This window comes from Hyaena hyaena, unplaced genomic scaffold (assembly GCF_003009895.1).
Source record: "Hyaena hyaena isolate Hyena2069 unplaced genomic scaffold, ASM300989v1 scaffold_140, whole genome shotgun sequence".
In the NCBI taxonomy this organism is placed as follows: domain Eukaryota; kingdom Metazoa; phylum Chordata; class Mammalia; order Carnivora; family Hyaenidae; genus Hyaena; species Hyaena hyaena.
In genome coordinates, this window is record NW_024080772.1 from 587,501 (window position 1) to 608,287 (window position 20,787).

Below are 20,787 nucleotides of genomic sequence, written 5' to 3' on the forward strand. Positions count from 1 at the left end.
TATACAAAGAACACTTTCCTTCACTTAGTCCTTCCAACAACCCTGGGAGGTAGGCGCGTTCTGGGAGATGAAATGACTTAACCAAAGTTACTTAGGCTAGGCAGAGGCCACGTTCAGCAGCCTGGTCAAGCAAACAGGGACAGGTCTTTCCAGGGCTTCTAGTAACAGGAAGAGATTTCACTGCACCCTGGCCTCTACGTTCCCTGACCTAAGAGTTACCTTTACAAACCCAAATTCTGCCTCTTCGGCGTCAGTAAGGCAGGCGGCGGGCTAGGGAAACCTGTAGCTCACCCCAAAAGCGAGCACTATCGCCGAAGCCCCGGAGCCACGCACAGTCCGCCCCCTCCCGCGACCGCAGGCTCCGTACCCTGAGTCGCACTAACCTGACCAGGTCAGTCATGCAGGAGCCCACCACTACCACCGCCGCCACCTCCTCCTGCCACTGCCGGCCGGGTTCCCCTGATGCCTCCATGGCCAAAAGGAGGTGCTCTCCACACTGGAGGGTGACCTTTGCCCTTTGCCCGACCCCGTAACCAGAAATGCCGCTCCTACGCTCCCTAACGACGCGGGCCTTTCAGACGCCTCTGCGGGTCGCCCACCTGACTGCCCGAAATAACCCCACCCCTCCAGCTGCCCTCCGTTTTTTCCGGGATGGTCTCCTCGCACCGCCTCTAGTAACAGGGCGCTTCTGAGAGTTCCAGGCTCCACGCCACACGCCACCCACGAGGCCCGCGCAGAGTAAGGACCTTTCAGGCACTGCGGGGACGCCTTTCTGAGTGCCCGGCTCGGTGCGTCCGGGGGCGCGCACGCCGCTCGGCTCGCGGGCCGCAGAGGGGGCGGGGCGGAACGTCCAGGAGCGCGCACGCATCCGGTCCGCGGTGCGCGCGCAGGTCGGTGCGTCAGTCGGGGGCGCGCTCGGGTAACCTGTACCCCACGTAGTCGCCGGTTACCGATCGGACTAAGTTCCAGGTACCTGGACTGGGGCTGGTGCGGGGAGGTTGGATCCCGAGTCGCACAGGTGGCGCTGAGGACCGGGGTTTAAAAATGCCCCAGGCTCGCCGCCTCTTCCTGTAGAGATGGCCCCTGTTCTAAAGATGCCCTGTTCATCCCTCTCACGCTGGTTCCCGCAAGAACGAGCCCCCCCCAAGGCCAGAGGTTGCTCTTTTTGCATATTTAGCCCGCTTCCCTGGTCCCTCGTTAAACTCAGACTCCTTCCTCCTGCCGGCCTGGTGAGGGGATCATACAGTTTGGGAGAGGGAGAGTATCCCTTTTTAGATGGCCCCTAGAATGGGGTAGTCATTCTTTGGGTATGAGACGACTTGTTTTTCTCGAATGTTGCCCCTGGAGAAATTGCTTCCCCACTTAACTTCCCTCGTGCGCTGTATGACGTTGAGGTGACGCAGCAGGACGCCACCCCTTTCCGTTTCATGACGTCAGCAGGGCACAAGTTTCCGTGTTTGTCATCCCATCTTAATTGCGAGATACTGGACGATGCTTTAGACGTCTTTGTAGCCTCCAGGCTACCCGTCAGAGGACCTTATGTGACCCTATTTTGGGCAGCAGACCCTGTAAAAATTGTATTGCTGCATTTTCCTCCTGTAATACGTCAAAATCAGGAAATACACATTGCACAACTAGCATTCGGAGGAGGCTGGCCACTAAATTTTTTGCCTACCTGGGAGCTGTAATAGGACTATGATGTGAAAAAGCTCATATTGGGAATGATCCCCCATTCACGTCCCTGGCTCAAAAGGATCACACCGAAGAACTTCGGCTCTTTGGTGACCGCTGGTTTGGGAGTGTTTATTTCCCTTCTTAGAGAAGTCACTACACCTACAATTGAAACAGATTTTAATGCTGCAGGAAATCTTGCACTGTCCAAAAAAGTGGTATTGTAACTGTTCTGAAACGAATTCATTCCTTCAGGTGTTAGTTTGAGGTCATGACAGTTGTTGAATTGGGATGCGTTATTGTCACCTTAAGTATAACTTGGCTTCTGGTGCAGGTTTTTTCCCTGTAGGATTTGACTAGTGGATCACTCAGGCCATCTTCGACAGCAGACCAGCGTGTAGTCAGATGTGTTTCTCGTTGTCAAGCAACCATTGGTTCAAATTAATGACTTTTTGTTCAAATTTTATAGGATGTATACTTAAATCGCTCTGATGCTTTTCTCTTGGTGATTGCAATTGTACATTCTTATTTGAGGGGAGGATGGGTATAGGGACTTTGAAGGAGATCTGGATTTGAATTCTGATCTTTATGTTTGCTAGGTTTGTGCCTTTGAATAACTTACTTAGTCTTGCTGAGCTTTAGTTTTCCTATCTGTGAAATGGGAACAATAATAATCAGAGAGCAGGGTTGTTGGGGGGAAGTACATGAAATTACAGGTAGAGGTGGGTAATATAGTGCCTGATACTCAGTAGATTTTTCAGAATGTGTTGATTGTTTCCATTTTTCATAGAAACGAGAGGTAAAATAATCGGTATTATGGGAAAAAGCATGGAAGAATAATTTTGTAATGTAGGTGAGATCCTTTTGCTTTTTTTTTCCAGATGAGTATTTCTGTGTTTTGCATATGATCTAGATAAGCCTCCTTTCAAGAACTGTGACATCAGTGGGTAGAAGTAAGAGTGGAAATGTTGCAAAATAGGAAAAAAATTAAGCTTCAAGATGATAATAAGGGTTAGTACACTGTTCAAAGACAAATCACAGAAGTTATTCCTATCACCTATAGAATGGGAATTCTAATACCTGCCTTCCTGCCCAGAATTGTGAATATCAACTGTGATAATGTATTTGGAAGCTTTTTACAAGTGGTGGTATCATAAAAATGTATAACATGATTTTTATGGTTAAAAATACAGTGCATTAGATGTTTATTCCTACTTCGCGGGGACATTAAAATGGTGGAGGGAGATCATCTCCCACCTATAAGTGGCTGGAAGAGGAGCTTGTTTTATATTTGCAGAAAGGAAGGTTTGAGTACAGAAATATAAAGCCTTTACTGCCTCAAAGCTACTTCTGAGTGTCATTGCTATATTAGGTCACCATGTTACTATTTTCTGAAACGTCACTGCAGGCCTTCCTTTATTACTATCTAAAGTGATTAAAACAGGTACTGGGTAACATTTATTTTGGCAGAGACCTGTAAGTACTCATATGGTAAAACAGATGAAAACTAGAACCAGAACATCATTTCCTTATAGTTATAACTTGCAAGAAATTAATTTGCTTTTGATGTGGGGTAATCCTTTCAGACTGAGGAAGAACGTGATTATTTAAATGAACTTAATGCACCTCTGAAAGTAGAAGTTCTCATTTAGAAGTCTATTTAGAGGAATTTATGCATTCCCTCTCTCTTGCCCCATGGGTTTCCAAATAATATAGATATGATTTATTGGTTTTACTTTTACATTTTCAATATAAGTACTTCTTAGTGCCTGAAAGTCAAAGTCTTGTAGATCCATGTGAGTTTGTGTTGCTTAGTATCTGGATAAGTGTATATTTTCATGATTTAACTGTTAAGTAGCTTTTTGCTACATATATTCTGTGGATACCTTATCTTCTACCAGTTTTTTTGAGGGCATATTATCTTCTCTCCATACCTTAATATTTTTCTACTATTTGTCTCTTCATTCATTTATTTACTAAAAGATTTTTATTGGGTGCCTAGCGTGTGCCAGGTACTTTTGTTAGGATTCCACACATGGTCCTTGCATGGGGGAGGTCGCAAAGCTTAGGACGCTCCATGTCCCCTGTGGAGGACAGTAGATCAGAAGTAAATAATTTCTAGTAAGTAACAATTGCAAGTAGGTTATACGTATTCTCAAATTTTATACAGTATTATCAAGTCCTTCTTCTCGTGGGGACACAGAGGGAAAAATTCCTAACTTAATGGTGTGTACCTTTTGTGTGTTGGGGGAGGGGATTGTCAGTGAAGGATTCTTAAGCTTCAACTAAAGTGGGAGCTACTGATTGTTAAGATAGCTTTAAGTAGTATGTGGCAGTGTAGAAATCAGCTTTGTAAAGGAGGAGGGAATTGGATTTGAAGGATTGCTTCTGTCCCTGAAAAGCATTGATGTAGTCTATGCCCTGAGGAGGTGAGCAACAGAGGAGGATCATTGAAAGAGGCTGCTGTATGACAGGAAATGAAGTATTCATTCAAGAGAATGAATACTATGTACTGCGCCAGTTTTCAGGAAACTTGTCATATCTAGTTCTTTTGGATACCTTGACTGCTGTTCTTTCCTTCTGCTTTCAGTGGTGATTTGCGAGTCAAGTTAAAATGTCCCCAGAAGTGGCCTTGAACCGAATTTCTCCAATGCTCTCCCCATTCATATCTAGTGTGGTTCGCAATGGAAAAGTGGGACTGGACGCTACAAACTGTTTGAGGATAACTGACTTGAAATCTGGGTATGTACCAGAACTGATTCAATAATGTATCAGAACCAATCCAGCCTTTACCTAATAATAAACTTCTCGCATCAGATTCATAAAAATTGAACACCAGAGAAATTCATCAAGTCGTGGTCTTATCACATGTTGGTGCAGTTGGTTTTGTCCAGTTCTTGACATTTTATGTTTCAAGTTGCTTTATTTGTGTTGTGGGCCATTGCTTTATGATCAGAGTGTTCGTGTCTGTTTTTGTTTTTGTTTTTTGTTTTTTTGGCACATCTCTTTGTTAACCGTGTGCCCTGTGGTTTTTAGCAAGTGTGTTTCTCATTCGTTGACTTGTTTTCTTGTTATGTCTGTTGCAATCCAGAAGGTACTATAAGAGTTGGGTTTGGGATTCTGATTCTGACATCATTTGATAATCTCTTCTAATAGGAAAATTATAATAACTAGCTGGAATGAGTCACAATGGGCTTGGAACAGTTGAATCTCACACCTGGAAATGTTGCATTAAAAAGCCTCAACTTATTATTTAGAAATAAATTTAGATTTATAGTGAATTTACAAAATAACCACAGAAAATTGATGGTGCTATAATGCTGTTAATTGTTCGACAAGCCTTGCTTGGATTTTTTCAGTTTTCCCACGCATGCATGCCCTTTTTCTGGACAGGATCCAGACTGAATTTAGTTGTCACTCCTTAACCTGTGACTGTTCCTGTCTTTCTTTGTCTTTTGCAATTTTGACACCTTTGAAGATAACACTGACTAGTTGTTTTATAAAATGTTGCTCAGTATGGGCTTGTCTACTGTCTTCCCTTGATCACAGTGAGAATTGCAACACCCCCCCCCCCCCGCCCCCACAGGAATACTATAGAATTGTATGATTTTCAGGGCATTAGGTCAGGGAGTACCTGAGGTTCATATGTCCTGTTACTGTTATGTTGATGTTGACCGCTCCGGTAAGACGTATCTCTCAGGTTTCTCCACCATAAAGTTAACTTGATCTTCCCTTTGTCATTGGTAAGTATCTTGGGAAGTGACACCTTGAGACTGTGCACACGTTCACTTCCTCATCGTACTTTTGTCCACTAATTTCAGCATCTGTTGATGGTTCTTGCCTGCAAATGTTATTACTATGGTGCTGGTCTAAGAGTGATTTTCTGTTTCCTGTACTCCCTCACATGTATTAATTTGAATTCTGCTGTAAGGAAGCACTATCCCTTCTCCCCCAGTTACTTATTTATTCACTTATTAATTATGTCAGTATGCATTCTTAGGTGTTTATTATTCTTTGGGTCATAAGTCAAAGATCGTCTTCATTTATTTTGTTGTTCAGTTGTTTTAGTTTTGTTGTTGGGAGCTTTGTCAAGTTGGCTTTTGTGTCTTTTTGACATCCCCCCATCAGTTTTTGAGCACTTTCTTACTAGAAATGTCACATTCTTGGTTCTCTTTTAGCTTTTCTTTTTATGCTCTTTTGCCTTCTCTAAGTCTTGCTGGGTTTTTTGAATAAGTTGAAGACTTAGATATAAGGGTATACCCTTAACGTTCTTTAGCAGTCTGGTAAAGAAGACTAAGTTGGATACTTTGTTGGAATAGTAGGTTGTTTTTTAAAAGATCTGGTATTCTCTTCAGTTAATCATTGGGTATGGGGTTTCCTTTGGAGGTGACAAAAATGTCCTAAAATTAGTGTGATGGTTACACAATTCTGTAAATATGTGAAAAATGACAGAATTATGCACCTTATAAGGGCGGTTTTTGTGGTATGTGAATTATAGCTTAGAAAAACTGTCCTCAAAAGAAGCCAGACCCATGAACCAGAGATGTTTACTGTCCTGAATGGATAGGACATGGAGATAGGTCTTTCTTCTTCATTTGGTCACGGATATTTTTTCAGAGGTGGTGAGGACCTGATAGAGGACTGGGGAATGGCTTATGTAAGATGATGTAATCTGAATTTCTTACTCCCTGTGTCAGTATCCTGAGAGAATAGTTGGGTTCATCAACAGTCACTTTGCTTCTTTTCTGCAGACTCCCTCTCCAAGACTCCCCAATTCCTGAATGTTTAGTTGAGTGTTTAAATGCAAATGATGGATCTGATGATACATTTGAAATGAATGCACTAGACCTGGCCTGGTCTGGACTAGCTTTGTGAAAAAGATTTGAAATGGCATTAATGGCATTTAGTACTTAAGGAATGTACTTTCTTTAGATTTAAACCAGGAATGCAGATACCTATCCCTATATTAACAAAGTTGCTATGCGTAAAATGATGTGGAAAGCCTTAGTAATCTAGAGCATTAGTGGTGCCTTTTATGTAGTACTTGTCTGAAAGATTCATGAAAGTTCTTTGGAATCTCGTTAACAATTCTTTCTTCAATCCTTAACATCAGACTGTGTGTGCATTCCTTAAGTTTCTATAGCAAAACAGTGGCGGGGTTTGGGAAAAGACTGGCTTCTTTTTTAGTGTGTCACCTAAGCCTGTCTCTTTCTTTTAGATCAGTAGCACTCATGGTTACAAGAAATGGGGTACATGTTTGTGATTTCTGTGAACTCAAAGGGGTAGACCCTATAGGACATAGCATATGCAAAAGGTATAAAATGAGGAGACTTGATTTCTGGAGACCACAATAACTCGTCTTGTTTCTATGTATGGCTACTTGCTCTTGAAGAGATGAGGTCTGGGTATCTATATTCTAGATCTGACTCATAAGAGTAATAGATAGGTAAAAACCTATTCAAAGTAAGATTTTTAAAAAAAATAGAAGTTCATCTTTATTTCTCTCATGGCATCTAAATCTTTATACCTAATGTATACCTGTGTTTGTATGTTTCTTTAAAAAAGTTTTTTTAAATGTTTATTTTTGAAGGGGAGAGAGACAGAGTATGAGTGCGGGAGGGGCAGAGAGAGAGGGAGACACAGAATCTGAAGCAGGCTCCAGGCTCTGAGCTGTCAGCACAAAGCCCAACGCAGGGTTCAAACTCACAATCCATGAGATCATGACCTGAGCTGAAGTCAGATGCTTAACCGACTGAGCCACCAAGGCACCCCCCCATATGTTTCTATCTAAGCTCCATTGCTAGACTGTCTTGATCTTAAGGACAGGATTCTTATTTTTTTTGTAGGCCTCCTTAAGGTCTGCCGTAGTACCTTTCACATATAGTATAGCAAGTAGAGGTTGAATGAGTGAATAAGTAAGATGTTTTCTTAGAGAGGTTGCCTGGTTTGGGGATCATAGTGGTTTGAATATCTGGTTTGGAAACATGTTTTATTGGCCTGGTAGTTCATTACTTACATTTTGCTATACATAATCCTTTGAAGTTTCATTCCATGACAGATGAGTGGACATTTTTGAAATGAGAGTACAGTGTTTTAATAGTACTGGGTTTCCTCTTCTAGGTTGAGGGGGCAAGTTTTTATTTTAGGGAATTATTCCATGAGGCTGCTGGATGCTCATTACCTCTTTGTTCTGTGTTACTTTGATCACAAGCATGTGCTATTTGTAAGATGCCATATTTTGTCATTTTTAGTGATTTACTAATCTTGAAGATATCTAAATGTTCAGTGTTCTGGAATGATGCCTGGCAAATATAAGGGAGAGGAAAGCAGAGGGCTCACTGCAACCTGTGGCAGCCAAGCCTTATTATCTTTTTTCAGCATATCACAGTGACTCAACCTTACTGGCACATGGCTGTGTTTGGGGCATCTGCTCTGACATCTCATCCGCCCACAACTACCTGTTGTATTTTTTGTTCATGTTCTGAATTTCATTACTTAATTAAAAATAGATACTCTGTGTACTTGGTTACTAAATAGAACAGTTTTAAAAGATGAGCGCTGTAAGCTTTGAAGACTGATCTTTGTTTGCCACCTTGGTCCCTCTCACTGGCTGAGCCTTTATTCTTAGCCTTGTGCCTGGAAGGAGGCTGCTGCCCAGGAGGCGAGAGTTTAATTTTGAGGATGGGTGACTTTTAACCATTTAGTATCCAGCTGTTCACTGGGCTTTTCCATTTCACTTTCTTTTCTGTGTTCTTTTGTGATCTTTTTCTATTTTTTGTGTGTATATCTTTATACTTCATTTATTCATTATATGAAAATATACCCTAAACCATATATAGTATTATTTTGTAGATTTAAAAAGTTCATACAAATGGCATCATCCTGTGTGTGTGTTTATGTATGTATGTGTATGTATGTATATGTGTATATATATATATGTATTTTTTTTTGCAGCTTGTTTGTGTTGTTTAGTAGGAAGTACATGAAATTTACCTATGTTAATAATACTTATGGTTCAAGTTCTTTGGTTTGCACTTCTATATCATATTCCATTGTAGGAATATGCTATACAACTTTTTGATTCATTCTCTTACTGGTTGTCTTACATGTTTTAAATTTCTTTTGACCAAGAATGCAGGCCATATTGCACATTCTCCCACCTGTGTGCAAGAAGATATATATGAGAATATTTTCTGGGGCTTACTTTTTTTGAGTTGGGTGTGTTCACCCATTAGTGGTTATAAAAATCAGTTGAGTGAGTCACTCCAACATCTAAAAAATGAATGAGAATAGAATGGAAACTATCAGAATGTGTCACACATAGTAAGAATAAGCACTGTTTTGTAAATTTTGCTTTCAGTTAAATAAGTATGTGGGTACTGGATCACAATGCAAAATGTGTGTGTTTTGATAAAAACATTTTGAAAGCAAAAAAAATTGTTTTGAAAGCTACCCCTTTAAGGTATATTCCTAGGAATAAAATTGCTGACTCTTAAGGTATATGCATATTCCATTTTATTAGAATATTGCTAGATTGTATCAGTTCCCTTCCACCAGAAAGGAATGAGAGTTCCGATTGTTCTGTAGCTTTAACAATACTCTGAGTTGTTAGACTTAAATTTTTTGTCAAGCTAATGGGTGTGAAATGGTATCTCATTATGTTTTTAGCTTGTATTTTCCTGATTATTAGTGTAGGGAAGAATCTTTTCAAATATTTATTGCCAATCAAGATTTCTTCTTTTAGGAGTATCCTTTGCCCATCTTTTAAGTGGGTTATTTGTAGCTTTGTATAGATTTTATTTTTGAAAAAAATTTTAATGTTGATTTTTAAGAGAGAGAAAGAGACAGAGAGAGAGGGGGAGAGAGCGTGTGTGCATAGGTGGGGGAGGGGCAGAGAGGGAGACACAGAATCCGAAGCAGGCTACAGGCTCCGAGCTGTCAGCACAGAGCTGGACATGGGGGCTTGATCTTTCAAACTGCGAGATCATGACCTGAGCCGATATCAAGAGTGGGGTCCTTAACCAACTGAGCTACCCAGGAACCCCTATATAGATTTTAAATCATCCTTGATGTATTTTGGAAACTAATCTTTTAGCAGTTTTATGTATTAGAAATATCTACATGCAGTCTGTCTGTGGCTTATATTCTTTTTTTTTAAAAGTATATTTTATTTATTTTGAGAGAGAGTGAGAGAAAGTGAGAGAGTATGGGAGTGACAGAGAGGGAGAGAAAGAAAATCCCAAGCAGGCTGCCCACTGTCAGTGGGGCTTGATGATCTCATGAACCATAAGATCATGACCTGAGCCAAAATCAGGAGTCAGACATTTAACCACCTGACCCACTCAGGCACCCAGTATTCTTAATTTCATGCTACTGATGTTAGAAGTTTTAATTTTAATGAAGTCAGATTCATCAGTATTTTCCTTTTTAGATTTGTGCTGTGTATATGTGTGTTTTCGTGGAAGAGGGAACATTTCAAGAAATTGTGTCACACTCAAAAGTCATACATCTTCCTTCAAGAATTTTAAGTTTTCCTTTTTGCTCTTCAAATAGAAATTGATTTCTTTCTATTAAACATGTTGTGAGATAGAGATATGGTTTTTTCTTCATGTGGATAATTGATTGTTTCAGCATCATTTATTGAAAAGCCATCCTTGGCCCGTGGATCTACCTACCTCTCTTATTATGTCAAGTTTATATCATACATGGATCAGTTTCTAGGCTTCCTGTCCTGTTCTGTCAGCCTCATTGTCCTTATGCCAATTGCACACTGTCTTAACTTCTATAATATAATATCTGGTGGGAAAATTTTCATCCATCTTGTTCTGATTCTTAAAAATTGTCTTGCTTAACCATATATTCTAGATACTTTTTGATAACTTCATTTAAATAGTTGGATCCTGTTCTATTAGTTAACAAAGCTTCTATTCTTAACTCATTGAGAAAAGAAAATAAAGGGAAAATGAAGTGGTGAAGGGCTAATTGAGAATTAATGGTCAGGAAAGCTCTGAGGAAATGGCATTTAAGTTTAATCATGAAAGATAAGAATAATTCCATGTGAAGAGCTGGGGAAGTTGATGTAAAAAGGGAATACCAGGTGTAAAGGCAGGATAAAGCTTTGCACCTTCAAGGATCTGCAAGGCCACTGAAAGTTGAAATGTAGTGAGAAAGTGTAAGAGGGAAATGAGATGAGATTCTAAAGATATTCAGGGGCCAGATTATGCAGAGCCTGGTGGGCTATATTAGGAAACTTGGGTTTTATTCTGCATGGGATGAGGAGTTATAGAAGAATTTTAAGCAGAGTCACATGATCTAACTTATATCAAAAAATCATTGATTGTTATATAGAAAGAGGCTTGTGCAGGATAAGGTAGTCTAGTTAGCTGTCCATTTGCACGATAGACCAGGTGACAGATGACAGAGTCTTAAGAATATGGTGGTGGCAGTGGAGATGGAAGGAGGTGAATGGATTATAATCTACTTAGAAGGTAAAAACGTGAGGGTGTTGAATTGGGGGTTTGATAGAGAATCAAGAATGACTTCTTCCTTCTAAACTTGAACAGGTGAGTGAGATGGTTATACCATCTATGAGATAGGAAAGATTGGTGGAGGAACGACTTTAATTTTGATTGATTGTTGTCTGCGTCTGCCATGCAGTTATCATGGTAGGTTTCCTTTGGCCTCTTTCCTGTGCTGAATCTCATATCTTGCTTTCTTGTTTTACCCTCTTGTTTTGTTGGAGCGTGCACTCCAGTAGCACCCTAAGAAAGGGAGAAGAGGAAGTTTATTTTTTGAGTTCCTGAAAGTCTGAAAATGAGTTTTATTCTGTGTTTAAACTTGATAGATAATTGGGGCAGGTATAGAAGTCTGTGTTGCATATTATCTTTTCTTCAAATTTTGAAGGCCTTGGTCTGTAATATTAGGAACCCTCGAAACACATATTATTGTAGTTTCATGGATGCGGTGTCTTCTCTGTAAGGATATTAATTATTGCTTGTTTTTAAAATTGAGGTATAGTTGACCATAGTTTTAAAAAAGCATTTTTTCTGTATCTTGCACTATCTCGGTTTTGCTCTCTGTCTGTAGTGTTGTTGGCTTTCCTCAAATTGATGACTGTTGGCTGTCCATGTCTATTAAGGAGGGAGAAAGAAAAATGTGAATTTGAAGCTGTTGTGGATGGGCGGACTTCAGGTAGCGTGAGCAGGCAGCACCGGGGCTTCTTTGTTAGGTGATTGTCAGATTCATACATGCAGATCTTTTCTCTGGGGCTATAAAAAATACAAGGGTCTATATGAATGTATATTCCTGTATGCCAGCAAAATTCTAACTATTGGGCCAGGATATGTAAATATTAAGGCTTCTGAGGTATTTGGTGTATTGTTATATGCAAGGATATATAACATACATATAATTAAATTTATTTTCAGAAATGTGTTATCAATTTATATTTTCACTAGCAGTATGTGAGGATACCAGTTCCTTTACAGTTTTGATAAAATTGGTATTATAAATTCTGTAGGATTACCTGCTAATTCAATAGATGGAAATGGTCTTTAATTGCTCTTATATTTTGCTTTTTTTACTGATGTGTCTGTGTGTAAATTACCAATTCATAATGTCTGTCCATTTTTCTGATGTGGTATTTTTCTTTTTTGATTTATAAAACTGTGTATGTTATGAAGATTAACCTTTTGTCATAGATGTTACAGATGTTTTTTTCCCCAGATTTTCAGTGTTATTCAATATACAGAAGCTCTTAAATATTACTCACTTTTTGAAGCAGGAATACATGTACAGCATATAAAAAGTAAAAGAAAAGGGTGTTAAGTAGAAAATAGGTCTCTCTCCTATTCCTTTCCCCTAATTTTCTTTTCTGAAGGCAACTACTCTTACCAGTTTCTTTTATTTCTTTCTAAGGGTGTTTTTTGTAGATGTAAGTCTTCCCTCCTTTTTTTCCATTTCTGTCTAAATAGTAGATGTGGCAGAGTGTATGGTAGTGGCCCTGAATAAATCATACCTCTCTTTATCTGTTCTTCTCTGAAGATGATTTTACCCCTCCTTTCATCAACAGGTAGAGAGTCATTTCTTCACCCCAGAATCCAGGCTGCCTTTGTGACTTGCCGTTACCAGTGGAATGTAGCAAAAATGTCATGTGACTTCTGAGCGTAGGCTCTACCAGGCCTTGTGGTTCCATTTTCTCATGTGGAATACCACTATCACCATGTTCAGGGGGCTCGGATCTGGGTGTCCTTGAGAGAGACCAGCCCACGGAGTCCAGCTGCCCTGGTTCTGCTTGGCCCCACACAGTCTGCCTCTGCAGGTGCACGCGTGAGCCAACCAGGGGCCGGCAGAACCCAGCAACCCACTGACACAGTGATGGGAGATAAGAAGTTGTTTCCCAAAGCCACGAAGTATCGGGGTAGTTTGTTACGCAGCAGTAGATCATTGGTATAGTGGCATATTATGTATTCACGTGACCAGTATATTTTGAAGACTGTTTCATATTAGTACCGATAGAGCTGCTGCCTGCTTTTTAATGTCTGCATGCTATTCCAGCATCTGAGCATACTATCATTTAATCATTTGTTATTGAGAGAGGTTCATTTGTATCTGTCTTTTGTTACAACATGGGGCTGTAAAGAATCTCCTTTTATATTTATCTTTGATATTCCAAAATGTTTACTTTTTATGTTGTCATCAAATCTATTTCCTTTGTGGGTTCTTTTAACATTTTGCACAATTAATGCCTTTTCCTCTTTGAGACACCTGTATTTTTTCCTGAGACACCTATACTTTCCTCTGTTGTAGTTTCATTTTTACTTGAAATTAACCTAGAATTTATTTTGGTGTATGATATAATGTAGGAATGGGATATTATTTTTTTAAATAATCATCTGGTTGTCCTAACACTATTTATAGAATAAATCCTTTACTTACTCACTATTTTGAAATGCCATCTTATGTGCTAAATTCTTGTATTTACTTCTGGTTTTATTTTCAGTGATCTGTATTTGCTTTGTGCAGTTATATAAGCTTTTCAATTATTATAGCTTCATAATATGTTTGAATACTCATCATCTCACCTGCTGGGAATTTGAATGACATTGGATAAGACCTTTTTGTTTGTAGGGAATGGACATCTTTACAACAGGGGTCAGTAAACTTTCTGTGGGGTCAGCTTGTATTTTAGGCATATGAATCTTACAGTCTGTGTTATAACTATTCAGCTCTTGTAGCATGGACTTATGACAATACACAAATGAATACATGTGTTCCAACAAGATTTGATTTACTAAAAGAAGCAAGAGGCCCTTGGATTGTAGTTTCACAGTATTGAGTATACCTGCTTTTAATATTGATACCTCTTCAGGAATATGGTCCATCTGTCCTATTTATGCCCGCTTCTCTGTCTGTCAGTAAAGGTTTGTGTTTTCTTCATTTTGCTCCTGCACATTTACCGTTCACTTTATCCCGAGGTGGTTTACTCTTTGGCTGCTTTCAAGTAGAGATTTTTGGTGGTTTATTGGCATAGATGAAAGCTAATTTAGAAGTTAGATTGAAGTAGAAGGATAAGATGTATTGGAATATTTAATAATTCAATGATCTGTTATCCGAATCCCTAAGAATACATAAGAAGAGTTCAAAGAAAGGAAAAATAGCCAGAACCAGAAGATCTAAAGCAATACTGTGGGGAAGGGTTTGGGTGGCACAAGCCAGAAGTCAAGGTTGACAAAGGATGAAACCCAGTGAGCCACCTTTAGGGGTGTAGGATGACCATGTAATACAAAGCAAGTAGGGTTTTAGTCAATGGGTGTGAATCCTGATTTTGCCATTTAATAGCTTAATGAGCTTTGGCAAATTGCATACCCTTTCTATGCTTCGGTTTTCTCTTATTTGGGGATGATACTGATAATTGTCTTATTGAGTAGTTAGGGGAATGAAAGGATATAACTCAATATAAAGTACTTAGAGTATTTGGTTATAGTGTTCAATAAATGGTAGCTATTTTTATCTACAACAATAGTAATACTATTATTATCATGTTATGTGTTTTATACAGTATATTACACATGGCATCATATATATCATTATTTCACTGTATTGTTGTTAGGCAGTTGATAGAATCACTTTGGCATTTCAGAATCAAGGACTCTGTAAAGAGTGAATGTCCATGCAGCCGGTATAAGGGAGCTGTCTAAATAAGACTGAGGCAAGCAGAGCAAGATGAGAGGTCACACATGTATAAAAAAGTTAGAAAGTCATAGAGCAGATAAGGACAGGAGAGCCAGAGACTTCTGTTTCTAGGGTAGCATTCTGTCTTTGTTCAGAGCTTTTTGGAGATCCATGGACACAGAAAAAAATACCAATGTAGCCAACTTAGATCCTGCAGCCAACTTAGACCCTGCAGGTGGATGTACTTTGAAATATTCAATTAGGGTGAGGAGTGAATGGAGATGCCAACTGCTTTTTTAGCAGACAGAACCTAACTGTTTTCAACAGGTGTTAGAGATTGAACATTGACTGTCTTGAGCAGAGACATGCAGCAATTCTCGACAGAGTTGAAGGAGTCTGCCTACCAGGACCTCATAAGATGGTGTACAGGCTGAAGTGGGGAGCTCAGTGGGAGAGTGGAGAGCTAGTGTTAGCGGTGCCTGGGGGGGAGTTGTGAATGTTACAGGGCAGAGTTTTGGCCAAGGCTCAAGGTGCTTATGTAGGCACCCGAGCATCTAGAAACACAGTGAACGGTGCGGAGTGTTGATATTTTGAGCGCTCTTACCATTCCCAGGTGGTCCTCCAGAACTTAAGTTTTGTGTATGTGTGTGTGTGTTGTTTTTTAATTTGGAGAAACACAAGTTCCCCTACTCCTCATGCTCCAACCTTTTCTTCTCTTAGATCTTTAACTTGGGTAGCTGCCTGTCTAACCTTCTTCTGATTATAATAGTATGATACAGTAATGCAAATTCTAATAGTATGATATGGTAATATAAATAATGTTAATTAAGCAGTTAATTTTGTTTTAACATTTCAGAGGGCTTTCACTTATTTTGTGTGTAGGATTTTTTGGCGAAGAAGTCAAAGGATGTTATTGGCTTTGGCCCAGTGAACTCTGACATCATTGACCTTAGGAACTTGTGCTAGTGTTCCACAGTCTTCCCACAGAGACCAGGGCGGTGAATGCTGGGAGAAACCTGGGTCTGGAGATTAATGGTTTTGGTTATGAATTATGAATCACATGGGCTTTTCATGCCCTACAGTGACTTCATTTCAGAGTGACTTCATTTGGTATGGAAGTTTGGGTAGGGGAAGTAGTCTGTCTATTGTGTAAAGGAAAGAAGGTAGAAGATTGATTTAATCTATCCCTGACTCTACTCTGTACTATTCAGGGGAACAAAAAAATAAATCACTCTTACTGTTACCTTTTGTCCCCTCTATTCTGTGCAATTTTAAGGTGGTATTTTTTGACTGGTTTCTGTTTCATTAGCATTTCAAATTTGCAGAGTTCTTTAGAAGATGAGTGGGACTCTTTCAGTGTGCATTCACTGGCACATGATAATAAGTTTGTTCCAAGACTGCAAATTAGGGGTGCCTGGGTGGCTCAGTCAGTTTAGTGGCTGATTTAGGCTCAAGTTATGATCTTATGGTTCTCAGATTCGAACCCCGTGTCAGGTTCTGTGCTCACAGCTGGGAGTCTGGAGCCTGATTCAGATTCTGTGTCTCCCTCTCTCTCTGCCCCTATCCTGCTTGCGCTCTAGCTATCTCTGTTTCTCCAAAATAAATAAACGTTTAAAAAAATTTAAAAAAAAGGACTGCAGGGGCACCTGGGTGGCTCAGTCAGTTAAGCATCCGACTTCAGCTCAGGACATGATCTCACGGTTTGTGGGTTCGAGCCCCGCATCAGGCTCTGTGCTGACAACTAGCTCGGAGCCTGGCCCTGCTTCAGATTCTGTGTCTCCCCCTCTCTCTGACCCTCCCCTGCTCTCTCTCTCTTTCTCAGAAATAAATAAAAACATTAAAAAAAAAAAGGACTGCAAATTAACCAGTTAAAGGACTAGTTATATGTTAAAGGAATCTGAGGAGTCCATGTAGACAGCCCCCTTTTTAACTTCCTTGATGCCTGAATAATCTTGCTACTGGTGCCCTGTTCTTGAGAAATAATTTTGTAATCTTCCTTTCAGGGCCACATTTCCTGAGTAATTTGGTTATCTTTCTAATGGCATGTTATGAAAGTTGTTTTTCCCATTGACCTTGCTTCTCTTGACTTTTTGAAAAATGTATCCTTTTTTGTTTTCTGAAATGGTTTTCATCTCAACCTTTGCTCTTGCCAATTTATTGATAAGAGCTCTTGAGTCAAGTGGAAGTTTTGGAGAATGTCTTGAAATTCCACTGTGAAGCAGGTATAATGCCCTCAGAACAGTTGTTCGTTGTTGTTGTGTAATCTATGGACTGCTTAGACTTTTTTATTTAAAAAACATCACTTTAGAATTTTGTGGCTCAGTAAATTATTAACATGTAGATTCAATTTGGGGCTTAGCACATACTTTATGTTTAATGTTGTAAAAACATACGTACCATTTCCTACTTTCACCGTTTTTTCTAATATTTTTTTTAATATTTTTATTTATTTCTAGGAGAGAGAGAGAGACAGCGTGAGCAGGGGAGGGTCAGAGAGAGGGAGACACAGACTCTGAAATAGGCTCCAGGCTCTGAGCTGGCAGTCAGCACAGAGCCCGACACGGGGCTCGAACCCACGAACCGCGAGATCATGACCCAAGCGAAAGTCGGACGCTTAACCGACTAAGCCACCCAGGCGCCCCTTCACCGTTTTTAAGTATACAATTTAGTGGTGCTGAGTACAGTGTTGTGCAGTGGTCACCACTGTCCATCTCCAGAACTTCATCTTCCCAAACTGAAACCCTGTGTCCATTAACTAATAACTTCCCATTCCTCCCTTCCTCCATTTTATTTATTTTCTGTCTATGAATCAGACTGCTTTAGGGACCTCATGTAAGCAGAATTATGCAGTACTTGTTCCTTTATGACTGGCTTATTTTACTTTATGTAATGTCTTTGAGGTTTTTCCTGAAGCACGGGTCAAAATTTCCTTTTTTAAGGCTCAATAATATTCCATTGTGTGTATGTAACACATTTTATTTATCCACATCATGGATACTTGAGTTGCTTCCACATCATTTGACTATTGTGAATAATGCTGCTATAATCATAGGTGTACAGATATCTGTTGGGAGTCCCTGTTTTCAGTTTTTTTCAGAATATACCCAGAAGTGGAATTAAACATATGGTAATTCTTAGTTTAATTTTTTGAGGAGTCACTGTATCTACTTTCCTAGTGGCTGCATCATTTTATATTGCCACCAGCTATCAATGCACAGCGGTTTTTAATGTTTTTGTTTTAAATTAAAAAAAAAAATTAGTAGTCATCCTAATGGGTGTGAAGGGGAAACCATTGCCGTTTTGCCTTTTTCTGATGACCAGTGACATTGAGCATCTTTTCATATGCTTAGTGGCCATTTGCATATCTGGTTTGGAGAAATGTCTATTCAGGTCCTTTGCCCACTTTTTAATTGTGCTGTTGTTGGTGGTGAGTTGTAGGAGTTCTTTATATATTCTAGGTAATCAATTCCTTATGAGATATTATAATTTGAAAATATATTTTCCCATTCCATGGGTTGCCTTTTTTTTCTGCAGCAGTGTTTTTACTTTTGATGAAGTGTATATGGTATAAGGGTCCAACTTCCTTTTTTTTTTCTTCGCATGTGTATATCCAGTTTCTACAACACTATTTGTTGAAAAGGCCGTCTTTCCCTCCATTAAGTGGTTTTGTCACTGTTGTTGAAATTATTTGACCATATATTTGAGAGTTTTCTTCTGGAATCAGTATTCTTTTCATTTAGTCTATATGTCTTTATGCCAATACTGCATTCCTTTCTTTAGCTTTGTAGTAAGTTTTGAAATTGGGAAGTGTGGGGCCTCCAACATTGCTCTTTTATTTTTGCAAGATTGCTTTGGCTACTCAGGATCCTTTGAGCTTCCACATGAATTTTAGGATGGCCTTTTCTATTTCTCCAAAGATTGTTGTTGAGATTTTGATAAGGATTGCTTTAAATTGGTAGATTGTTTTTGGGTGGTATTGACATTTGAACAGTATTCAGTCATCAGTGAACACAGTGAGACATTTATCTGTGTCTTCTTTAATTTCTTTCAGCAATGCTTTCTAGTTTTGAGTACAGCAGTCCCTCTTTTTCTGCAGTTTGCTTTTCGTGGTTTCAGTTACCCATGGTCAAGTGTGGTCCAGCAGCAGGTGATCCTCCTCCTGACACATCGTCAGAAGGTCAGTAGTAGCCTGATGCTGCTTCCGGATGCCTACCTCATTCACCTCCCTTCATCTCATCGTGCAGGCATTTCATTATCGCCCATGGTCACAAGAAGAGTGAGTACAGTGTAGTAAGATATTTGGAGAGAGAGAGAAAGAGAGTACATTTACATAACTTTATTATTATAGTATACTATTACAGTTGTTCCATTTACTCAGTTGTTGTTGTTAATCTCTTACTGTGCCTACTTTATAAACTAAATTTTATCATAGGTATGTATAGGGAAAACAGTATATGTAGGGTTTGGTAATACCGTTGGTTTTAGTCATCTGCTGGGGATGTTGGAATGTATTTCCTATGGTTAAGTGGGGACTGTATTCAACCCTTGCCTCCTTGGTTAAGTTTATTCCTAAGTATTTTATTTTTTTTTAATACTATTGTAAATGGGATTGTATTTTTCTAATTTTCTTTCCAGGTTGTTCATTGTTAGTGTATAAAAATGAAGCTGATTTTTGCATGATTATGTATCCTGCAACTTTGCTGAATTTTTTTATTAGTTCTAATAGTTGTGTGTGTGTGTGTGTGTGTGTGTGTGTATAATCTTCAGGGTTTTTTACATACAAGATCATATCCTCTGCCAAAATATATTTTTTCTCCTTCCTTTTGGATGCCTTTTATTTCTTTTTCTTGCCTAATTGCTCTGGTTAGGAGTTCTAGTACTATTTTGAGTAGAAGTGGTGAAAGCAGGCATCCTTGTCTTATTCCTGACCTTAGAGAAAAGGCCAGTAATCGTTCACATTTGAGGTTTTTTTTTTCATCCCCAATTCATGCTTTGGTTTAAGCCTTTGGCTGAGGAGGCAAACTAGTTAAGTAAGAAAAGTTAAAATAGTACTGAAATTGTGAACTTATTTTTGAACTGTAAATTCTTAGGAAATTAGCTTCTGTAAAGGAGGCTGCCCAAAGATGTAAGCCAGAATAAATGGGTGGAGCGCCCTCATGGTTTTAGAAACAGCTGAGTGTCTTAAAAGCCAGAGGTGTTTTTATCTTTTCAGTCTGTGCAAGCACATAGATTTGCATTTACACTGTATTTTTACCCTTATACTGTTAATTTATCTGAATATATACTGTTTGGTGTAGGGCTGAGGGACTAGCAGTGGAGAGAACAGAGGGAACCAATATCTGTGGACAGTTTGGGCTACATGCTAGTTGCCTTTATTGGGCTTCTGCCTATAGTGTAATAACAGTAATGGCAGAAATAGTAGCTACTGTACCAGATCCTGCCCCAGCCATATTAGACGTGTTACCTCCTGAAGCCTCACGTCACTGTATGACATATAGACTTTAGCATCCTCTTGTTACAGGTAGGGAATCAGTCCTCAGAGGTCAAGGTGAGGGTCCCAAGCTATTATGTGGCAGTGCTGGGGTTTGAAGCCAAGTCTGATTGTATATATACAGCTCTGCAACTTTCCCCTAATTTGTTGTCTTTGCTTTGTTTGTTTGACTTTAATTCTGCAATCATATCTTAAGCTCCTTCATTTATTTTTAAAAGTTTTTTGAAAGGTTATTTATTTATTTTTGAGAGAGAGAGAGAGAGAGAGAGAGAGAGAGAGAAAACATACATGAGCATGAGCCCAGGGAGGGACAGAGATAGAGGGAGAAAGAGAATCCCAAGTAGGCTCCATGCCGTCATCGCAGAGCCCAACATGGAGCTTGATCCCACGAACTGTGAGATTGTGACCTGAGCTGAAACCAAGAGTTGGACGCTTAGCTGACTGAGCCATCT

General features: G+C 39.4%; 2 protein-coding genes across 8 annotated transcripts in view; one reads left to right on the top strand and one right to left on the bottom strand.

Moving 5' to 3' along the window:
- Positions 1-762, bottom strand: part of RBKS (ribokinase) — an 87,585-nt gene extending 86,823 nt beyond the window's left edge. Inside the window, exon 1 of one of the 3 annotated variants that reach the window (XM_039238421.1) lies at positions 384-762. In XM_039238421.1, the coding sequence (XP_039094352.1) occupies positions 384-472 (89 nt within the window). In that variant the 5' untranslated portion in view covers positions 473-762. The remainder of the gene's footprint in view (positions 1-383) is intronic. The other 2 variants (XM_039238418.1, XM_039238419.1) reach the window with 2 other exon arrangements.
- Positions 763-870: 108 nt separating this feature from the next.
- The window catches only part of BABAM2 (BRISC and BRCA1 A complex member 2), a 401,061-nt gene continuing 381,144 nt past the window's right edge, over positions 871-20,787 (top strand). For all 5 annotated transcript variants that reach the window (XM_039238505.1, XM_039238507.1, XM_039238509.1 and 2 more), the window contains exons 1-2: positions 871-969; positions 4,262-4,413. In XM_039238505.1, the coding sequence (XP_039094436.1) occupies positions 4,286-4,413 (128 nt within the window). In that variant the 5' untranslated portion in view covers positions 871-969; positions 4,262-4,285. The remainder of the gene's footprint in view (positions 970-4,261; positions 4,414-20,787) is intronic.